The sequence below is a fragment of the Oncorhynchus kisutch genome, linkage group LG2 (genome assembly GCF_002021735.2).
Source record: "Oncorhynchus kisutch isolate 150728-3 linkage group LG2, Okis_V2, whole genome shotgun sequence".
Taxonomy (NCBI): domain Eukaryota; kingdom Metazoa; phylum Chordata; class Actinopteri; order Salmoniformes; family Salmonidae; genus Oncorhynchus; species Oncorhynchus kisutch.
The window spans coordinates 7,945,054-7,967,553 of NC_034175.2; the positions used below are offsets into that span (position 1 = coordinate 7,945,054).

The window sequence follows — 22,500 nt, forward strand, 5'->3', positions numbered from 1 at the left end:
ATGTTGATTACAGAAATAAATATACATATCAGTGATATATCATTTGAATGTATGATTAGTTTTGTTTGGGGTGATGAAAAATGTATAATTTCAATAATTTCATTATATGTGATATCTCTTTTCTAAATGAGATGTGTATTTTAGCCAAATCTTCCCATTTTGTTTCGATGACAGATGCCAGGGAAACTGAAGCTAGTTGCTCTCCTCTTGCTCATTCAAGGTGTGGCTGTGCATTTCAACATGTTTTACTGTCTATCTAGACTATCCTCCATTGAACTGTTGACATGGACTGGTAGTATTTTGAGTATGGTTTTCAACCGACTGTAACCTCTCTCCTCCATAGCATGTGTGTCCATAGTGGCCCAGATGCCAGCCCCAGGGGACTCTGACTCTGAGGGGGTTCTGCAGAGGGCAACAGAGGCATACAGGTACAAACAGACACACAGTCACCATGGCCGACCATGCCGTTTTAAGGATAAGGGTAAAAGGCGTGCGCTCAGTGGATGCTGCTTCCAACTGATTTATTCTTGTGTGTGTGTCTTACAGGGCAGCCAAAGTTAAAGCCCAGAGAATAAGAGAGGCGGTGCAGGCCTTTGCTGGTGCGTACTACGAGGACCACATCAAACCAGTGGCTGATCCCTACATGGACTGGGCCTCAGCCTCCACCAGTTCCTTCTGGGACAGAGTCAAGGAGAAGATCGACCAGTACAGACCCATCTAATGGCAACTGAATCTAAGGCAGACGAACACCCACCCAGCTCACTGCCAGCACATATACTCATGCAAGGTGATACTAGGACTGATTCTATGTTCATATGCACTAGGGATTACAACTAGGACATTTGTGTTACAATGTTTCAGAAGAGCGTTTCAACACGGTTGTATAATTTGGCCGGTGAACGAGGACACCCGTTTACTAGTGTTTCATCAACCACAGCACAAGGGTTGTGATAGTTTTAAAACTGCCATAGAGTGTATTAGTAATCAAACCGTTATGGCTCACATATTGCATCTAAGTGAGTCAATTAACTATTGTGAACCACCAAATGAATGAACACTAAATAAAATAAATTGTACAATTATAGTGTTGTGCCTTTTCATAAACTTTCCCTTGACACTGTCTACACTGCTCACATTCATCATTCTCTGAACTGAATGAAGTAGAAACCTGAGTATTTTAGAATGGCAGAGAGAAAGAGACAGACACAGACACAGACACAGACACAGACACAGACACAGACACAGACACAGACACAGACAGACAGACAGACAGACAGACAGACAGACAGACAGACAGACAGACAGACAGACAGACAGACAGACAGACAGACAGACAGACAGACAGACAGACAGACAGACAGACAGACAGACAGACAGACAGACAGACAGACAGACAGACAGACAGACAGACAGACAGACAGACAGACAGACAGACAGACAGACAGACAGACAGACAGACAGACAGACAGACAGACAGACAGACAGACAGACAGACAGACAGACAGACAGACAGACAGACAGACAGACAGACAGACAGACAGACAGACAGACAGACAGACAGACAGACAGACAGACAGACAGACAGACAGACAGACAGACAGACAGACAGACAGACAGACAGACAGACAGACAGACAGACAGACAGACAGACAGACAGACAGACAGACAGACAGACAGACAGACAGACAGACAGACAGACAGACAGACAGACAGACAGACAGACAGACAGACAGACAGACAGACAGACAGACAGACAGACAGACAGACAGACAGACAGACAGACAGACAGACAGACAGACAGACAGACAGACAGACAGACAGACAGACAGACAGACAGACAGGACAGACAGACAGGAGACATCAGTGATGGGAGTGATAGATACAGACTGTGCTGAAATCAGAGTGTTATCTCGGTGAGAGTTGACAGTTGAGATACAAGGTTCAGCAGGGGTGTCTGGCTGGAGGGGAGACGTGTGTGACCTGCAGGACGTTTCTCTCAGCTCTCTCTGTGTGGACTGCAGACATCGATCCTGGAACACAGTCAACACACTCAGGGCTCTGTTTCATTCAATCAAAACCATAATCTGACTAACTGGGATACATGAAACACATTCATATAGACAGTGAGAATGGACCTTAGTGTGAATAAACCGTTGAGATACTTTTTTGTTAGACATTGTGAAGAGTGTTTTGTTGTTGAGTTCGTGAATTCTGAATATGTGCAAGAATACAGATTTCAATGAGTTACATAGAGGCAATAAAACATACTGGTTTATGTTCCACACAAATGTTGACAAATCAATTATGGAAAACTTTCAGACAGTTAAAATGCTTAACACGATCATTCATTAAAAAAAATCTCTTTCATGCACTGATATGCAAACGTTTTTGAGGGGAATTTAGGCTTTCCTTCGTATGCAGAATAGGGCATTGCAGCATAAATAGATTTCAGAAACCAATCCAAGTGATAATCTGGATGCATTGCATCACCTGTCTCAAGTGCAATGGACTTTGTTTAGGCGAACGAGTGTGTGGATGTTTGTCCTATAGGTACAGTGGGTTCGTGTGTGTCTGGTGCGTGGGTGTGTGTGCGTGCGTGTGTGTGTTCGTGTAGGTGTTTGTGTGCGAGCGTACCTGTGCGCATACTCATTAGATGACGTTTGTTTACTCTCCTCCCTATATCATGGTGCCTACTTGCCCAGATTTCTTTACAGACAACTCAGCCACCAAAGGAGACTGTCATTTATTTCACTGGGATCTGTACACCCACTACAACAGGAGGTCGTCTTTTTCTCTCTCTATTCTCAACTTTTATACATATATTATTTCAATGCTCTAGTATCTCTAAACATATTAATGTATTAATTATTTATTTTCTCATGCGTTTTAAGATGCATTTTCCTTTAGTATCAATTATAGTTTCATTGATGCCTGATCAGAAATGTGTGATTTGTAGTCTAATAAATAGACAGGCATTGCATTGACTTCATCTAAATAATGTATATAAATTCCTATTGCGTTTGTCTTTTTCTTTCAGAAATGAACGGAAAGTTGGCATTAGCCTTAGTGCTTGCACTCCAAGGTAAGACCGAGAACCTGCAACACACACCCTGTAGAACTCAAACCAGATTTGTGTTTTTTTCATCAGAAATGAATGCCTATAGGTAGCTTCATGTGCGTGTAAAATAGTGTTTACTGTTCTCAAATGTTTCATTCATAGATTTTAGATGTGTATGAATACCTTTTTTGTGTGCAAAAATGCTATATATCCATTGTTTAGCTGGAATGGAAGGTTCGTATCCTGTATACTTGACTGTGATATGTGGTTGTCTCACCTAGTTAGCTTAAAATGGATAAGAGCATCTGCTAAATGACAAAAATGTCAAATATAAAGGTTTTACATACAGATATCATATTACTGTGTTGAATATTTTTTGGTAAAAAAATTATTACCGTGTATTGATGTCACAAATGTATCATTTGTACAGTTCTTTATAAAAAATGTATCTATTTGTCACATTTGACTGTGTAAAAACCTGGCTGTAATACAACTCCTTTCTGTGGGAGAAAGGATTATATGTAACATTTTACTAAAAAACATGATTATTTGTCTCTGAAATGAAACCCTCGTGATATTTGAAACAAAGACATGGCTGTCATTGAACAACCCCATGCCATGATTAGATAGTGAAAAAGCACACCGATCTCTTCCATAATGTCTTTAAACAATAAAAGCAAATTTACCAACATTTATGAAAATGGATATACAGTGTTCATTCCAGCCGTTTATACAACAGAAGGTAATAGCTACCTTTGAACTGCAGCTGTGAACATGTCAGTGACAGTGAGAGAATGTCAGCCAACAGGAATGCATAGCACAGTTAGTTGTATGTTTATCTGAGAGGTGATAGGCTTTGAACTGTGATAGACTTGTGGAGGTGATCGACCGACCACGTTGAGCAGTGACACTATGGGCATCAGACCCCACTGCTACCCAATCTGCAGGGGTAAGAGAGACCTCATATGTCAGGTTGAAATGGCCTTTGATTATTTCAGCTGAGTTTACTCATCACGAGAGGGATCAAACCAAGTGACCAAACTATCTCCACTACACAGACACTAAATCAACCTTACTCACACACACTGCCTGGTTATGCGAAGCATTTTACTATATTAGGGCTATTTTGAGGCTATAGTTAGTCCAGTGGTTTTAGATACTGTATAACAGCAGTCAATCAAGTTAAGCAAGTGCAATGAATTAATAAAAACTCTCTCTTCCCTGTCTCCCCTCCAGTCTCTGTGTGCCTGTGTCAAGTACCAGAGCCAGACAAGGAGCTGGTGGAGAAGTATGAGGCCATGAAGTCTGTGTTCTACAAGAGGCTGATGAACGCCTACAGCAAGGTGCAGGCTGCTGTGGGGCCTATGACTGAGAACCTGGGCAAGGGCCACGGCCAGGCTGCCAAAGACTACATCGAGGAGCTGCAGGGCAACCCCAAATTCCTGAGCGCTGTCAAGATCGGAACGTGAGTGCCCCACCGCGACACAACCAAGTTAACTTGTCGCGTCGATCCAAACCCTGCATTGAGTCAGTCTGTCAGTCTGTCATTGTCCTGTTGTCCTGCTTGTTTGTCTGTCTATCCGTTTGTCTGATTTACTGTCAGTTCTTCAGTCTATCTGCCCATAACTTTGAAATAGGATTTCAAATTATTATAGGATCTTAGATATTGGCCCTTCATGCCTATCAACATGTTAACTAGATATTTTACCATTCTCTATTAACCAGTGGACACATCAGAACTTAAAATACAATTTCAGGTATTTCAATTACATTTCACTACATTTCAAAACAAGTATTCAGATCATCTTTATTTGAAAAAGCAAATACTTGGAAATACACTTGGAAAGTATTTTAAAATACTTAAATACACTGGATCAGATCCCATGCATTTAACCAAGGTATTTGAAATGCTTTCAAATACAATTTGGAAGGCTACTTGTTTTAGTTCTCAAATAACCATTCAAATACTCAAATAAAAGTACTTGTTTTGGGCTGTGTATTTCAGAATACTCAAATACACAGATATAAAAATTAAATAAATAAAAACACTCAAAAACACATGTATTTTAACCCAGACACATAGGATGTTAACCTATAACATCACTGACATCTCCTGTCTCTGTGTGTTGTCCAGTGGTCTGGCACAGGAAGCAGCACCCTTGGTGGACAAGGCCCGTATGGCCGGCCTGGGTCTGTATGGACACTATGTGCGTCCCCATGTCGGCACCTACCTGGACGAGGCCATCACCTCCATCAAGGTTTACCTCGACAAAGTCCTACCCGCCGAGGAATGAGCCCTAGATAGCCTCCGTCGCATCGGACCGCCCCACACGCTTGTACCTTTCCACACAGGGCTTGGCTCTGCTTTAGCTGTGCTCCTGATACATGTATTAAATGCTAGAGGGGGGAAATACCTCAAGGTGATTGAGAAGAGAAATGCACAATGCAAAACGCATCCCCTCCCGTTTTCTATGTCAACACTTTCCTAGGCATGACTATTCATAGGGAAACGAAAGTCAAAACATGGTAGATAGGAAGATTGACATCTCGAAAGAGCTTTAACATTCATTCAACATTGTGCATGTATATAACTATGTGTTTGATACTCTAACAGGAGTGTGTGTGTGTGTGTGTTCAATAAAGATCTGAAAGTTGAAACTCTCGACTGATACCTGTGCATCCTGTTTAATTAGGGTACAAAAACATTTTTACTCATCCATATGAATAATAATATCATGAACCACATTTTTCTTTAAGTACCACAAGTGAGAAATGTTGATCAAACTGCTTAATTGTTTATTATTAAGAAGTTATGGTAGCAGTTTATTTTAGGGTAAAGAAATGACCAGTTATGTAATTATTAACATTATTAATTATTTAAGAGTTAAATGGTAACATGGTAAATACACAATAATAACCTATAAAAACAGGTGTTTTGTACCTCACGTTAGTCTCATTCCAAACTCCGTAAATTGTTGGTTATCTGCACAAACCCAGCCTTTACTATGTATCATCCATACCCCAATTATGTTAATAATTTATTTACTAATTAACTAAATAATCACAGAAACACAGAAACAAACAAACAGTAGATATGGTTACAAGGAAATGATAGGGGAGGTTCCCTAGTGGGCTAAGCCGATATGACGGCTTGGTGGACAAAGGAAAGTGGGTGTGGACTGAGAAGGGCGGGAAAGACAAAAGGAAAGTGGGTGTGGACTGAGAAGGGCGGGAAAGACAAAAGGAAAGTGGGTGTGGACTGAGAAGGGCGGGAAAGACAAAAGGAAAGTGGGTGTGGACTGAGAAGGGCGGGAAAGACAAAAGGGATCACTACACAGTTGATAATTATCCTAATTTAAGTGCTAATCCTTTGCACATGAATGCTCACTCATTTGGAAATAATTGCAATCAATATATATTTAAGCCCAGTGTGTCGTCGTGATCTCTGTTGGAATCGCGTCACAGGTTGACATCATTTCTAGCTGCAGACTAGTAATTAGTATCTGAGATTTGCTCTTATTCTGTAGGGATCGATAGTCTCAGAGTCTAAACATTTCCAGCCGTGTAGCCAGTGTTCCACGTGGTATGGTTAGGAATTCAATAACTATTCGCAATCACAGCTCACACTGTGGGTTTGCTTAGTTTAAACTCAAACCTGTGCCCCCACCTTCCCACCTTATCACAAGTGGACATTTTGTATCAAATTCCCATTCGGGGGATTTAGGAGTTCGCCATGTGAAATCCTTTGTTCTCTCTAGGTGTCTCTCATTCTGCATGGCCAAGGGGAGAGAGTCTCCGCCAGGAATTTACGACCTGAGATAACACACAGAGACAGAGAGAGAAAGACAGAGACAGACAGAGACAGAGAAAGAGAGGCCATGATCTGTACCCAGAAAGGGCCACATCATGACTACAGGACAGATGAGAACAGGACAGAACATGACAGAACAGAGGAGAACAGGACAGATGAGAACAGAACAGGACAGATGAGAACAGAACGGGACAGAAGACAGAACAGGATGGTCCAGAACAGTACTTGGATGTGTTTGAATACCCATACTAACATACTATATACCACATACTTTGAGATTTTTCTAATTATTATTATTATTATTTTTTAAGTCAAAGTGATTTCCAAATGTTCCCTTAGTTTACCACCACTATCATGCCTACCAGAGACCTTTGTGCCACTGTGTGATCCATACTGACAGTAGGTTTAGGCGATTTTAAGATTCCATCTTCTATCAATGATATTTGACAACCATTGACGATGGCGATGACATCGTGATGTCACAAACGGTTAGCATATTTAAATTTGACTGCACCTCTAGAGCCCGGCAGCTGACAACAGAGCAGTGGAGTGAGCACACAGCAGGGTGACATGCCAAATGGCCCATTCCCTATTTGTCATAGCAAAATACATTTCAATACATATGCAGTAGTTAGACTATTAACATAATGCAAGAGACCAATGTAGATACATACAATACCCCATAATGTCAAAGTGGAATTATGTTTTAAGACATTTTTTTTACAAATGAATTAAAAATGAAAAGCTGAAATATCTTAAGTATTCAACCCCTTATCACAGTCAAGTATACAGGATACGAACCTTCCATTCCAGCTAAACAACCCCCAAAATAAGTTCAGGAGTAAATGATGTAAGCCAATGACACAAAATCTAAATGTAATCCATTTTAAATTCAGGCTGTAACATAACAAAATGTGGAAAAAGTCAAGGGGTGTGAATACTTTCTGAAGGCACGGTATAGGCTTGACGGAGTTCGATCTCAGAAAGTTGACTAGAGAGAGAACAAACAATTAGAAGATAGACTAATTGAATCAAACCTGGTACGTTTCTGCTTTACTTGACCAAAGTATAGGAACAATAGAATGTCGGACGGAAAAATCCCTCCTTGCAAACCAAACAGCCAATAATATAGGCCTACACATAGGCTACTGTCAATTAAAGTTGCAGTGAACGTTATTTTGATAAAGTTCAACTTGTAAACTAATAAGCCTATTATGCCTTTTGCCTATCGAACTTTAAAAATACTAAATTTACAATCAGATAAAACAAATGAATATTTATAATATTTAATCATTCTTTATAACACTTAAAAACTCATTAAAATTGGCTTATGCTAAAAATTAAAAGGCCTATTAGGATGTCTTTTGCCTACAGAACTGTACAAATCCTAAATATAGCCCTAAAAGTTTGAAAATATATTAAGTATCTTAAACAAAAAAAGTATAAAAATGACCTATATGAATGCAAAAAAAACCTGTGTAAATAAGTAATTCAAGGTTTCCGTGCATCCTCCACCAACTCAACAACTCCCCCATTTCTCTCTCCTACGAATCCTCCTTCTCCCAGACTAGCTCTGGTTTACTCCTCGGCTCCGCCGACTGCTCCATGTGCCCCACCCCAAAAATATCTTGGGGTTTCTGTGGTTGCCTTGACTCCTCATACCATCACCTTTCCTCCTGTTCCATCTCCACCTGCTTCCATGGTAGGGTCTTGTCCCCTGCCATTACCTCCTCCCAGTCCCAGGATGTCCTCCACTCATCTTTCTCCTGGGTCCAGGATGTCCTCCACTCATCTTTCTCCCAGTCCCAGGATGTCCTCCACTCATCTTTCTCCCAGTCCCAGGATGTCCTCCACTCATCTTTCTCCCAGTCCCAGGATGTCCTCCACTCATCTTTCTCCCAGTCCCAGGATGTCCACTCCTCATTCACACGCTGCTTGGTCCTTATTTGGTGGGTTATTCTGTCACGTTCGTCATAACGAGGAGACCAAGGCACAGCGTGATATGAGTACATTCTTCTTTTAATAAAGAAAGACCACTAACCAAAAAAAAAGAAAAAACTGTGACACTATATAGACCGGGTGCTGACATGCAACTACACATAGACAATAACCCACAAAACCAAAATGGAAAATGGCAACCTAAATAGGATCCCCAATCAGAGACAATGATAAACAGCTGCCTCTGATTGGGAACCAATTCAGGCCACCATAGACCTACATTACCTAGACATACAAAACCCCCATAGATATACAAAAATCCTAGACAGGACAAAAACACACATACCCACCCTCGTCACACCCTGACCTGACCAAAATGATACAGAAAACATAGATAACTAAGGTCAGGGCGTGACAGAACTGCCAAACAGGAGAAAATGTGCTTTGAATTCTTCCCCACCAAGTCAGCCATCTTTTTTCTGATTTAGCATAAGGCAGGCTATATAGGCTTAATGAAACCCAGTCCCTTCCTTTTTTTACAGTCTGAGTCCGGTTTGAGTATGGTGTAATTAACAGGTGTGTGTTGTTAAAAGTTCATTTGTGATATTTCTTTCCTTCTTAATGTGTTTTAGCCAATCAGTTGTGTTGTGACAAGGTAAGGGTGAAATACAGAACATGGCCCTATTTGGTAAAAGACCAAGTCCATATTACGGCAAGAACAGCTCAAATAAACAAACAGAAACGACAGTCCACCATTACTTTAAGACAAGAAGGTCAGTCAATGCGAAACATTTCAAGAACTTTGAAAGTTTCTTCAAGTGCAGTTGCAAAAACCATCAAGTGTTATGATGAAACTGGCTCTCATGAGGACCGCCACAGGAAAGGAAGACCTAGAGTTACCTCTGCTGCTGAGGATAAGTTCATTAGAGTTACCAGCCTCAGAAATTGCAGCCCAAATAAATGCCTCACAGAGTTCAAGTAACAGACACTGTGAAATATATTTTCAATAAAACATTTTGTTTAATTTTTTTACAGCTGTTTGAAGCTGGTGGACCAAAACTGAAAGTAAAAGGCTCAAGCGCGAGTCTCCACCATGGGATGAGGTGAGGGGAGATTTGTTTTGAATGCAGCCTACTGCTGTTGCAATTCACCAAGCACTAGCCTGCATTCCCTTTGAAACACTATCATTCCACTATTACAGACATTTTCGGAAGTTACAATGCAAATATTAAATAGAAAATCCTATGTGTAGCACCTTTAAGTCTCACTCTCTTCATCAACACCTGAACGGAGGAGTGCACTTTGACTCAGAGAACAACAAAAAAATCAACCAGTCCCCAATCAAAACCAATCAGCAAGCAGTATAGCTTGTCCTGTTATATTTCAATAGAGCTATCTGCATTGGAAAATACACAGATTCAACATACTGCCAACATACTGACTCCAGCCACTTTAATAATGGAAAAACCTATGTAAAAATTGTATCACTAGCCACTTTAAACAATGCCACTTAATATAATGTTTACATAACCTACATTACTCATCTCATATGTATATACTGTACTCGATACCATCTACTGCATCTTGCCTATGCTGCTCTGTACCATCACTCATTCATATATCTTTATGTACATATTCTTTATCCCTTTACACTGGTGTGTATAAGGTAGTAGTTGTGAAATTGTTAGGTTAGATTACTCGTTGGTTATTACTGCATTGTCGGAACTAGAAGCACAAGCATTTCGCTACATTCGCATTAAATCTGCTAACCATGTGTATGTGACAAATAAAATTTGATTTGATTTGATTTTCCACAGCTTACACCAAAAGTAAATATAATGAATTGCTCCCCTCTGCATCTTCAAAGTCCCTTGGTGAGGAGACTGTCACAGCTGTGGGTCCCTACTCTCTTTAGGTTCACCTCAGACAGCACACAGAACCTTTCCATTATGAATGAAGAAAAGAGCCCAAGTGTTTCACCACAGGAAACCCAGTAGGGCAGAAACACATGTCAAATTATAGTGGCACCCAGTGGTGCAGTCGACTCAAATGACTCTGACGTCAGACTTCAGGCACATCTGGAACAGTTTGAAATACTGTAATGTTTTATGTCAACAAATGATCTTGAAATAAAAACATGAATAGCAGGAAAACACTAGACCATATGTGTTTCTTGAGGAGCATGATTCAGTTGTACGAGTCTGTTTGACCAGTTTGTTCAGTTGTGTATTATTAGACAAAGTTGTGTAATGTAGGATATGTTCATGCATATCTCCCAGATTTGTATGATGAAGATTACAGACCAGTACAGAATAGTACAGAACAGAACAGTACAGAACAGTCCATAACAGAATAGGACAGAACAGTCCAGAACAGTTCAGTTCAGTCCAGAACAGAACATTCCAGAACTGTACAGAATAGTAGAGTAGAGTACAGAGGAGGGATAGAACAAAGTTTCCTGAACTGGGCAACTGAGTCACACAAGTCCAACATGTTTTTCCCACATACTGTACAGTGTGGGTGGTCAATCACAAAGTGCAACTATTACATGTCTGCTGTTGCTGCCCTGTTTCACTGCACCCTCTTGCCAGGTCGCTATGTAGCTGAATATGTTCTTCATAACCTACTTGGCTAAATAAAGGGCCTAAATTAATAATTAAATAAATAAGACACACCAATTAAAATATGTTTAATGAGTTCGATCTTCAATCTCACTCCAAAAGCGAATTCTGCGCCAAACAGATTGGATAATGATCAAGGGAACAACCCTCCCCATTCGACCAATGATCGGTGAGAAGGGATATGGTTAGGAAGTTTTTGCTTTAGTGCTACAGATGATCTAAGTAAATGTGCATTACTCTGTCCTTGTCCGTTCCCTGGCTATGTCAACTCATTTATTAATATCTTCTATTCAGTCAACACTTTTCATTTTACAGCAAATCTCAAAGTGATTTACAAATGTCAAGACATTAGGTGCATATCAGCCTGTTCCTTCAGCTTATCACCACCTACCAGAGACCTGGTCATAGTGACAGGGCACAAAACAACCTGACGTGTGACAGGGAATCAGGTGACTAGTGTGTTTACACAGCACTAAGTTTAGTATACAAAGAAAATAGGCTTTCCATATTAAGGCAAAGTTCAGTATTTCACAACTTAATGTTAAGTTTGTAGTGTCTTTTAAAAGAAAACAGAAGCATGGATTACAGTTTCTCCTGGCCCATAAACACTTTCAGGGTGAGGAAACATCTAATACACTGAACTCCCCCGTTAAACCAATCTTGTCTAACAAGGGAAATGTACAATGATACTTTATTGTAAAAGCACTTGACCTCACACACACACAGCCAGGACAGGTTATTAGGAGGATCTAGCTAAAAGATCATGGCAGATTCATCACAGTACACCTGAAGATGTGGATGATGCAGTTTAAACAGCCCACAGCTACATCACTGGGCTTCACATGAGATATTCAGTGATAACAGATCGTGATGCCCCATCATTAACTTCCACTGGTAGTGAGTCATTGACAGATAGTTTACCAGCACCACTTGGTGAATCTTTGTCTTAGTTTACCATCACCATTTGTGTGCAGTGGGGTCTGTGCCAGCCTGTAGTAACCAGACCGACGTGTCAATGGTGATCTAGACTTAGGACTGTGTGCTCAGGCAAGGGAGGGGGTAGGTAGAGGGTGGTGGTGGTAGGGGGTTGTAATATGAACACAAGATGTAATATGAATGGGTTACTCTACTGACTTAAAAAGACCAATAGAAATCAACCAGTCCCCAATCAAAACCAATCAGGATAACTTGTTCTGTTACATTTCAAAACAGCTGGGATTGGCAAATACACAGATTCCCCTACACTAAACTCAAATGATACTAAATCAACAAATGATGAACATGTTACTGTCGTAGCATCTCCATCTTTGACCCTGTCTACCCTCTCTCTCACTTTCTTTATCACATACACAAACACCTGAACAGTGGGTGTTTATCTCAGAGGAGTGCACTTTGGCTCGGAGAACGACAAGTCAATACATCCCCACTCATATATATATATATATACATATACAGGCTAGCTCACCGCTGCCTCTCAGCTACTGCCTGCTATTCATTCCTGTCACCCAGTATGGAGAGGAGAAACAGTAAGTACAGCCATGTTCGTTTGGTTGGCCATCTTTTAGTTCACCATCTTCTTTAGGTTCACACACCTTCGTGGAGAAAAATAAAACACTTCTTACTAGTGTAGCTATTTCAGGGTGCATGATAATATCACTGTTATAAGGTGTTGTATTGTATAAGATGGGTACTACACCTATCTGTCTACAGACTGTTGGACAAAACTGAACAGAATAACTAAATAAATGATGGCATGTCTATAAAGATGTAGGATCTTCATTTGATCACCCTGTTGTTACAGGACATTTAAATGCAAACGTGTAGTATATTCAAGATTTAAAAAGGATTCTAAAGTTAGCAATTTAACATTTTAGAGTTGATTTGCTAACTAAAAATGTAGCAACCCCAACAAAAATGTCCATTAATTATAATCCACATAATAATTCACATTTCCTGTTTTTTTTTCCACAGTAAGGTCCTGCATATGTATGTGGACTGCTGCATCATAGTGAGATACAAACCCAGAAAGATTATAGTTTCATTGTCATTGAAAACAACCTCAGAATAGCCTTACCTTAGTCATTGGAAACCTGTTAGTGTCACGTTCTGACCTTTATTTTCCTTTGTTTTGTCTTTATTTAGTATGGTCAGGGTGTGAGTTGGGTGGGTATTCTATGTTTTGTGTTTCTAGGTTGTGTTTCGGCCTAGTATGGTTCTCAATCAGAGGCAGGTGTCGTTAGTTGTCTCTGATTGAGAATCATACTTAGGTAGCCTGGGTTTCACTGTTGGTTTGTGGGTGTTTGTTTCCTGTGTCAGTGTTTGTGCCACACGGGACTGTTTCGGTTTGGTTTATTTCATGTTATCGTTTGTATTTCATAGTGTTCAGGCTTTTCTTATTAAAATTCATCATGAACACTTACCAAGCCGCATATTGGTCCGATCCTTACTCCTCTTCAGATGAAGAGGAGGAAATCTGCCGTTACAGAAACACCCACCAACAGAGGACCAAGTGGCGTGGTAATGGGCAGCAGCAGCAGCAGCAGCAGCAGTGGCCAGCATCACAAGACTCATGGACATGGGAGGACGAGTTGGACGGAAAAGGACCCTGGGCTGAGCCAGGGGAATATCGCCACCCCAAAGCAGAGCTGGAGGCAGCGAAAACAGAGAGGCGACATTACGAGGAGCTGGCACGGCAGCGCGGCTGGAAGCCCGAGAAGCCCCAAAAATGTATTGGGGGGTGCACAGGGAGAGTGTGGCAGAGTCAGGAGTCAGACCTGAGCCAACTCCCTCTGTTTTCCGTAAGGGGCCAAGGAGGAAACCAGAGCCGGTCAGGGCGGTGTTGGAGGTGAGCGAAGCAGAGACAGTGAAGGAATTAATGGGGAAATTGGAGGAGAGAGTTATGAGGGAGGTGCTGTGTTGGTGCATGAGGCACGACATCCGCCCGACGGAGCGTGTCGAGGAGTTGATGTCACCTGGGTCGGCTCTCCATACTCGTCCTGAGCCAGGCCTCCTGTGCACCTCCCTAGCCCTGCACGTCCTGTGCCAGCTCAGCGCTACAGCGCTCCTAGCCGTGCTAACCGTGGCGGGCGTTGTACTGGTCAGGCACCGTGTTATGCGGTGGAACGCACGGTGTTCCCAGTACGCGTGCTTAGCCCGGTGCGCTACATCCCAGCTCCCCACATCCACCGGGCTAGGGTGAGGATCCAGCCAGGGAGGATGGTGCCAGCCCTGCTCTCAAGATCTCCAGTGCGCCTTCACGGTCCGGTCTATCCAGTGCCACCTCCACGCACCAGCCCTCCGGTGGCAGCCCTTCGGTGGCAGCCCCCCGCACCAGGCTGTCTCTCCGTCTTCTGCCTACAGGGTCTCCCGTCTGTCCAGCGCTGCCAGAGTCTCCCGTCTGTCCAGCGCTGCCAGAGTCTCCCGTCTGTCCAGCGCTGCCAGAGTCTCCCGTCTGTCCAGCGCTGCCAGAGTCTCCGGTCTGTCCAGCGCTGCCAGTGTCTCCGGTCTGTCCAGCGCTGCCAGAGTCTCCGGTCTGTCCAGCGCTGCCAGAGTCTCCGGTCTGTCCAGCGCTGCCAGAGTCTCCGGTCTGTCCAGCGCTGCCAGAATCTCCCGTCTGTCCAGCGCTGCCAGGGTCTCCCGTCTGTCCAGCGCTGCCAGGGTCTCCCGTCTGTCCTGAGCTGCCAGAGTCTCCCATCTGTCCTGAGCCGCCAGTCTGTCCTGAGCCGTCAGGAGCCACCAGAGCCGTCAGTCAGCCAGGAGCCGCCAGAGCCGTCAGTCAGCCAGGAGCCGCCAGAGCCGTCAGTCAGCCAGGAGCCGCCAGAGCCGTCAGTCAGCCAGGAGCCGCCAGAGCCGCCAGCCAGCCAGGAGCCGCCAGAGCCGTCAGTCAGCCAGGATCTGCCAGAGCCGTCAGTCAGCCAGGCGATGCCAGAATCGCCCTTCACTCCGGAGCTGCCGGAGTCTCCCGCCTGTCCGGCACTGCCGGAGGCGTCCTTCACTCCAGCGCTGCCGGAGTCTCCCGCCTGTCCGGGACCCATGTCTAGGGTTCCCAGTCCAAGGTCGGTGGCGAGGGTCGCCGCTTTAAAGAGGCCACAGAGACGGGCGAAGAGGCGCACTAGAACTCTGGAGACATGTTTGAGATAAAATAGAAGAGATTAGATGAAGCTGAGATGAGATCAGGCTAAGAGCAGAGCTGAAAAGGAAGAGGAAATGATGCTGACTTGTGGACAAGTTGATGTATGGTTTATCTGACCCTCACCAAGATGTTTGCTTTGCACACAGATCTGAGTGACATCATGAACAAGCTTCTGGTCATCACTGTGCTCGTCACTCTTCTGGGCCTCAGTAAGTATACAGCCAAGACCCTGACTGACTAACTGACTGACCAACTGGTGGTGTTCCAGGATGTGTTTTTTGCAGCCTCACTGTGCATCCCAGAAGGTTGCTTTATCATAATAGCATTTTGTTACACCCACAATAACATCTGCTAAATATGTTTATGCAACCAATAAGATTTGATTTGATTTGAAACGTTAAACACTCCAGGCTGCAAATAAGAGCACCTCGAGCGGCAACATTGACTGACTGACAACCAACCATCTTGACCCTCTATCCCTAACCCTCCCCTTCCAGGTGCTCAGGGCCTCCGTCTGCCTAGGCAACCTGAGGAGGGTACGCCAGAGGAACCGGTCGCTGATGTTGCCGAGGCTGATGGAGCGCAGGGAACCCTGGAAAAGCTGACCAGCGCCGTCAAGAGCTACTACGAAACATCCATCAGCACCGCCTCTAGCTGGCTGGACAGCATCAAGGGCCTGAAGTTGGAGGAGAAGGCCAAGTAAGACACACACACACACACACACACACACACACACACAAGAACGGAACAACAGGTCAAAATAGCAGGCTGACAGTTAATGCATTGTTCATGTGTCTGTGTCCATCAGGAATGCCTTTGTTGATACCAGCATGGTGGTGAGGACCTACTCCGGCATCCTGCAGGACCAGGTCTACCACATCTTATACCAACAGTAAAGACCCTTCCTTGTTTCCCTCTGTGTCCCCAATGTACTAAAAATGTCTTGGCGAGGAGAGCGTCGCAGCTGTGGGCCCCTACTCTCTCATCCTGGAGCCTCTGATCAGCTTCACCAGACCTCCAACCCTCGGTGACGTCCCCCTGGAGTCTGTGTAGATTGAAATACAGTATTATTTAATGTCAACATTTTACATTTTAGTCATTTAGCAGATGCTCTTATCCAGAGCGAGTTACAATTAGTGCATTCATCACAAGATAGCTAGGTGAGACAACCACATATCACAGTTGTAGCAAGTACAATAAAGTAGCTATCAGCAAAATCAGTGCTAGTAGGAAAATCCTTCTTTAAATGATTTTTTTTATGTCAACGTATCTTTAAATAAGAACATGCGTTTGTAGAAAACCAGTAAACCCTATGTGTTTCTTGAGGAGCATTATTCATATGAGTCAGTACGATCATTGCACTTTGTGTTTTATTATCAGACAAAGTTGAGAGACGTAGGATATGTTCATGCATATCTCCCACAGGTTTGTGACCTCAATATGGTTATGTGTACAGTTCAAGTCGGAAGTTTAAATACACTTAGGCTGGAGACAACTTGTTTTTCAGCCACTCGACAAATTTCTTGTTAACTCTAGGGTACGTGGGACGGTAGCGTCCCACCTGACAAACATCCAGTGAAATTGCAGGGCTCCACATTCAAACAACACATCTCATAATTAAATTCCTCAAACATACAAGTATTTTACACCATTTTAAAGACAAACTTCTTGTAAATCCAACCAGTGTCCAATTTCAAAAATGGCTTTACGGTGAAAGCATACCATGTGATTATGTTAGGTCAGCGCCTAGTCACAAAAAACATACAGCCATTTTCCAGCTGAAAAGAGGGGTCACAAAAAGGAGAAATAGAGAAAATTAATCACTAACCTTTAATGATCTTCACCAGATGGAACACATAGGACTTCATGTTACACAATACATATATGTTTTGTTCAATAAAGTTCATATTTATATCCAAAAATCTCTGTTTACATTGGCGCGTTATGTTCAGTAATGTTTTGCCACCAAAACATTTGCAGAGAGCCACATCAATTTACAGAAATACTCATAAATGTTGATAAAAGATACAAGTGTTATACATAGGATTAAAGATAAACTTCTCCTTAATGCAACCGCTGTGTCAGATTTCAAAAAAGCTTTACGGCGAAAGCACACCATGCAATAATCTGAGTACAGGGCTCAGCCACCAAAACAAGCCATACAGATACCCGCCATGTGGAGTCAACAAAAGTCAGAAATGGTGTTATAAATATTCACTTACCTTTGATCATCTTCATCGGAATGCACTCCCAGGAATCCCAGTTCCACAATAAATGTTTGTTTTGTTCGATAAAGTCCATATATATGCCCAAATACCTCCTTTTTGTTTGCGCGTTTAGTTCACTAATCCAAATGCACAAAGAGCGGGCACTAAGTCCAGAAGAAAAGTCAAAAAAGTTCCATTAAAGTTGATAGAAACATGTCAAACGATGTACATAATCAATCTTTAGGATGTTTTTATCATAAATCTTCAATAACATTCCAACCGGACAATTCCGTTGTCATTAGAAAGGAAAGGGAAAGGAGCTCGCGCTCACGGCCGCGCGCGATAAACAACTCATGGCTTTCAGCTGAGCCACTTACTGTGAGTGGTCTTATTCTCTCCCCTTTCACAATATAAGCCTGAAAAAATGTTCTAAAGACGGTTGACATCTAGTGGAAGCCTTAGGAAATACAATCTGACCCCATTTACACTGGATATTGGATAGGCAATCACTTGAAAAACTACAAACCTCAGATTTCCATCTTCCTGATTGGATTTTTCTCAGGTTTTTGCATGCCATATGAGTTCTGTTATACCCAGAGACATAATGTCAGTTTTAGAAACTTCAGAGTCTTTCCTATCCAAATCTACCAATTATATTCATATCCTAGCTTCTGGGCCTGAGTAACAGGCAGTTTACTTTGGGAATGCTTTTCATCCGGACGTGAAAACTGCCCCCTACCCAAGAGAGGTTAACAAATGATAGTTTTGGCTAGTCAGTTAGGACATCTACTTTGTGCATGACACAAGTAATTGTCACGCCCTGGTCGAAGTATTTTGTGTTATCTTCATTTATTTGGTCAGGCCAGGGTGTGGCATGGGTTTTTGTATGTGGTGTGTATGTATTGGGATTGTAGCTTAGTGGGGTGTTCTAGTTAAGTCTATGGCTGTCTGAAGTGGTTCTCAATCAGAGGCAGGTGTTTATCGTTGTCTCTGATTGCAAACCATATTTAGGCGGCCATATTCTTTGAGTGTGTCGTGGGTGATTGTCCTTAGTGTCCTTGTTCCTGTCTTTGTTAGTTTACACACGTATAGGCTGTTTCGGTTTTCGTTACGTTCATTACGTTCTTTGTTTTTGTAGTGTTTGTATTGATTCGTGTTTTACGTTTGTTTATTAAACATGGATCGCAATCTACACACTGCATTTTGGTCCGACTCTCCTTCACCACAAGAGAACCGTTACAGTAATGTTTCTAACAATTGTTTACAGAGAGATTATTTCACTGTATCACAATTCCAGTGGGTCAGAAGTTTACTTATACTAAGTTGACTGTGCCTTTAAACAGCTTGGAAAATTCCAGAAAATGATGTCATGGCTTTAGAAGCTTCTGATAGGCTAATTGACATAATTTGATTCAATTGGAGGTGTACCTGTGGAAGTATTTCAAGGCCTACCTTCAAACTCAGTGCCTATTCGCTTGGTATCATGGACAAATCAAAAGAAATCTCAGCAAGACCTCAGCAAAACAATTGTAGACCTCCACAAGTCTGGTTCATCATTGGTAGCAATTTCCAAACGCCTGAAGGTACCACGTTCATCTGAACAAACAATAGTGCGCAAGTATAAGCACAATGGGACCACGTAGTCATCATAACGCTCAGGAAGGAGACGTGTAGAGTCTCCTAGAGAAGAACGTACGTTGGTGCGAAAAGTGTAAATCAATCCCAGAACAACATCAAAGGACCTTGTGAAGATGCTGGAGGAAATGGGTACAAAAGTATCTACATAGACACTGCTCCAAAACTGCCATAAAAAAGACAGACTACGGTTTGCAACTGCACATGGGAACAAAGATCGTACTTTTTGGAGAAATGTCCTCTGGTCTGATGATACAAAAATAGAACTGTTTGGCTGTAATGACCATCGTTATGTTTGGAGGAAAAAGGGGGAGACTTCCTTACCGTGAAGCACGGGGGTGGCAGCATCATGTTGTGGGGGTGCTTTGCTGCAGGAGGGACTGGTGCACTTCACAAAATAGATGGCATCACGAGGAAAGACAAGTATGTGGATATATTGTAGCAACATCTCAAGACATCAGTCAGGAAGTTAAAGCTTGGTCGCAAATGGGTCTTCCAAATGAACAATAACCCCAAGCATACTTCCAAAGTTGTGGCAAAATGGATTAAGGACAACAAAGTCAAGGTATTGGAGTGGCCATCACAAAGCCCTGACCTCAAACCCATAGAAAATTTGTGGGCAGAACTGAAAAAGCGTGTGTGTGAGCAATGAGGCCTACAAACATGACTCCGTTACACCAGCCCTGTCAGGAGGAATGGGACAAAATTCACCCAACTTATTGTGGGAAGCTTGTAGGAGGCTACCCGGATCGTTTCACCCAAGTTAAAAAATTTGAAGGCAATTCTACCAAATACTAATTGAGTGTATGTAAACTTTTGACCCACTGGGAATGTGATGAAAGAAATAAAAGCTGAAATAAATCATTCTCTCTACTATTATTCTGTCATTTCACATTCTTAAAATAAAGTGGTGATCCTAACTGACCTAAAACAGGGAATTTTTACTAGGATTAAATGTCAGGAATTGTGAAACTGAGTTGAAATGTATTTGGCTTAAGGTGTATGTAAATTTCCGACTTCAACTGTACATCATGTCTCAGAGTTTACAATATGGACAATATGGAGTCTCACAATGCCTTCTGTACATAACTATCACCTAACACTGAGTCAACTGCCTCTCCTCTGAATAATAGAAGCAGGTCATATAGAGGAAAAGGAAAACACAGATTCCTGTGACTGTTTCTGACAGACAGGTTCTCAACCAGAGCTTGAGTTTCTAAATGAGTGGAAATAAAGGGTGTCCTTTGGGTTTCTGATCTCAGAAAGGTTTGAAGTGAGCTATTCATGGTCGGTTTGAAACAGACAGAAATAATACATTTTACCTCAAATATGATCATGTTCACCGAAGATGTACGAGCCTGGAGCTACAAGACCACAGAGAAGAACATCTTGAACTGTTAGTTAATCTCTTCATAGGGTGGTGATACACTAGCAGGGATATGGCCAATCTGATGAAGCCTAAATCTAAGATTCAGTCAAACAGACTCAAAATGTATTCAAACTAAATACCTAAAATCCCTGAGTAGGCTTCTTCTGAGTACCTACGTTTCCCCATCTTGATTTCCCAATTCTCTCACAACTTTATCTGTCTCACAAGGCCACATTGTTGCCTTCTGTTAGTAATCAAACCACAGTTAATGAATAGCCTCACTTGATATTACTAAACGAGGGCACTGAACATTGATACAAAGAGTTACGTAATGGTAGAGCACACAGAGTACTTTCATCACAGTGAAAAATGTACTTCAAGTGATAGGAATGAAATGAGTAGCCTTATCTCTCTTGTTTGTTTTTTCCCCAATGGTGACAGTAAAAGGACATAGGACCTGTGTTACAAAGAACAACACATGTGTCTCATACTAAAGGGCCAATATGTGTTTTAAATTAAAGGGCCTTACGTTTTTTGTTCTGTTTGTTTGTTTTTGTTGTTTTAATAATAAAAAAATATATATTTGTACTTATGTCAAAATTGTAAATTGTTTGCTCTTATACAGATGTAGGATCTTAATTTGATCACCTTGTTGCAGGAGAGCTTGTTGTGTATTTGAGGTTTAAAAAGGCTTCTTTTCGATTTCCACTTGATTTTCCCAGAATTTCCCTGTATCAACCCTTACAAAAATGTCCATTGATTAAAATCCACATTATAATTCACATGTCCTGTTACTGCAGGATTGTTTTCTTGCTTTAGAAAACTGTCTCAAATTAAGATCCTACATATGTATGTCCAATAAAAATATATATATATATCAAAAAATCTGTAATTGATTGAATGGGGGCCTATAGTCGCACTGTACCTTGCCAGTCACAGACATGAGAGAAGTGCCAGGAACACAAAGCACAGGTGCAGCCCAGGCAGTCAACTCCCAGAGATCTAAAGGCTAGAGGCACAGATACACAGGTATAAAAGAACCACAGACTAAACCCAGAGTCTAATACAGAGACCAAGAAATGATGAAGCTGCTACTGCTGGCCTTGGCTTTGGGGTGTGCAGGTAAGACTGTAATACACAGTATCTACAGCATTGTGAGACAGTTATGTAATGCCTGGGGTGACAGGTAGCCTAGTGGTTAGAGCGTTGGACTTGTAAGATCAAATCCCAGAGCTGACAAGGTAAAAATGTCATTCTGCCCCTGAGCAAGGCAGTAAACCCACTGCTCCTAGGCTGTCATTGAAAATAAGAATTTGTTCTTAACTGACTTGCCTAGTAAAATAAAGATAATAAAACGCAAGAGCATGAAGAATGATACCTTCTTTTAGGTTAGGGAGGGAGATATACACTGAGTGTACAAAACATGAACATTATGCTCTTTCCATGACATAGACTGACCAGGTGAATCCAGGTGAAAGCTATGATCCCTTATTGGGGGGCTTACCGATTGGAACTTTGTTGAGTAGGTATTCCCCCTTTTATCTTTCTTGAAATCAGTGTAAAACACATGCAGCCCATATGTTCACCGAAAACAAACAAATATTTTTTGCTAAGTTCCTCTCCACTCCACTCCTCTCCACTCCTCTCCTCTCCTCTCCACTCCACTCCACTCCACTCCACTCCACTCCACTCCACTCCACTCCACTCCACTCCACTCCACTCCACTCCT

The 22,500-nt window shown here is 42.2% G+C and overlaps 3 protein-coding genes across 4 annotated transcripts in view; all 3 read left to right on the forward strand.

The window, feature by feature from the left end:
* The window catches only part of LOC109906729 (uncharacterized), a 1,374-nt gene extending 290 nt beyond the window's left edge, over window positions 1-1,084 (forward strand). Inside the window, exons 2-4 of one of the 2 annotated variants that reach the window (XM_020504600.2) lie at window positions 175-220; window positions 344-428; window positions 547-1,084. In XM_020504600.2, the coding sequence (XP_020360189.1) occupies window positions 175-220; window positions 344-428; window positions 547-721 (306 nt within the window). In that variant the 3' untranslated portion in view covers window positions 722-1,084. The remainder of the gene's footprint in view (window positions 1-174; window positions 221-343; window positions 429-546) is intronic. The other variant, XM_020504605.2, reaches the window with a different exon arrangement.
* A 1,563-nt stretch (window positions 1,085-2,647) lies between these two features.
* On the forward strand, window positions 2,648-5,721 carry LOC109906744 (uncharacterized). The gene is made up of 4 exons (XM_020504613.2): window positions 2,648-2,781; window positions 3,038-3,082; window positions 4,295-4,523; window positions 5,193-5,721. The coding sequence occupies exons 2-4, from the start codon at window positions 3,040-3,042 to the stop codon at window positions 5,350-5,352; spliced, it is 432 nt and encodes a 143-aa protein (XP_020360202.1). The 5' UTR covers window positions 2,648-2,781; window positions 3,038-3,039; the 3' UTR covers window positions 5,353-5,721.
* A 7,123-nt stretch (window positions 5,722-12,844) lies between these two features.
* LOC109901563 (apolipoprotein C-II-like) lies at window positions 12,845-16,863 on the forward strand. Its single transcript, XM_020497565.2, has 4 exons — window positions 12,845-12,954; window positions 15,707-15,769; window positions 16,058-16,259; window positions 16,369-16,863. Exons 1-4 carry the CDS (start codon window positions 12,939-12,941, stop codon window positions 16,454-16,456), a joined length of 369 nt encoding a protein of 122 aa, XP_020353154.1. The 5' UTR covers window positions 12,845-12,938; the 3' UTR covers window positions 16,457-16,863.
* The last annotated feature ends 5,637 nt before the right edge of the window (window positions 16,864-22,500 follow it).

What these genes read in the sequence shown, in the direction of transcription:
- LOC109901563 (XM_020497565.2), top strand. An exon ending in CGTCACTCTTCTGGGCCTCA is followed by an intron (nt 15,770 to 16,057) that starts GTAAGTATACAG and finishes CTCCCCTTCCAG; the next exon opens with GTGCTCAGGGCCTCCGTCTG. An exon ending in AAGTTGGAGGAGAAGGCCAA is followed by an intron (nt 16,260 to 16,368) that starts GTAAGACACACA and finishes TGTGTCCATCAG; the next exon opens with GAATGCCTTTGTTGATACCA.
- LOC109906744 (XM_020504613.2), top strand. Translation starts at nt 3,040, where the DNA reads ATGAACGGAAAGTTGGCATTAGCCTTAGTGCTTGCACTCCAAG. An exon ending in CTTAGTGCTTGCACTCCAAG is followed by an intron (nt 3,083 to 4,294) that starts GTAAGACCGAGA and finishes TCTCCCCTCCAG; the next exon opens with TCTCTGTGTGCCTGTGTCAA. An exon ending in AGCGCTGTCAAGATCGGAAC is followed by an intron (nt 4,524 to 5,192) that starts GTGAGTGCCCCA and finishes TGTGTTGTCCAG; the next exon opens with TGGTCTGGCACAGGAAGCAG.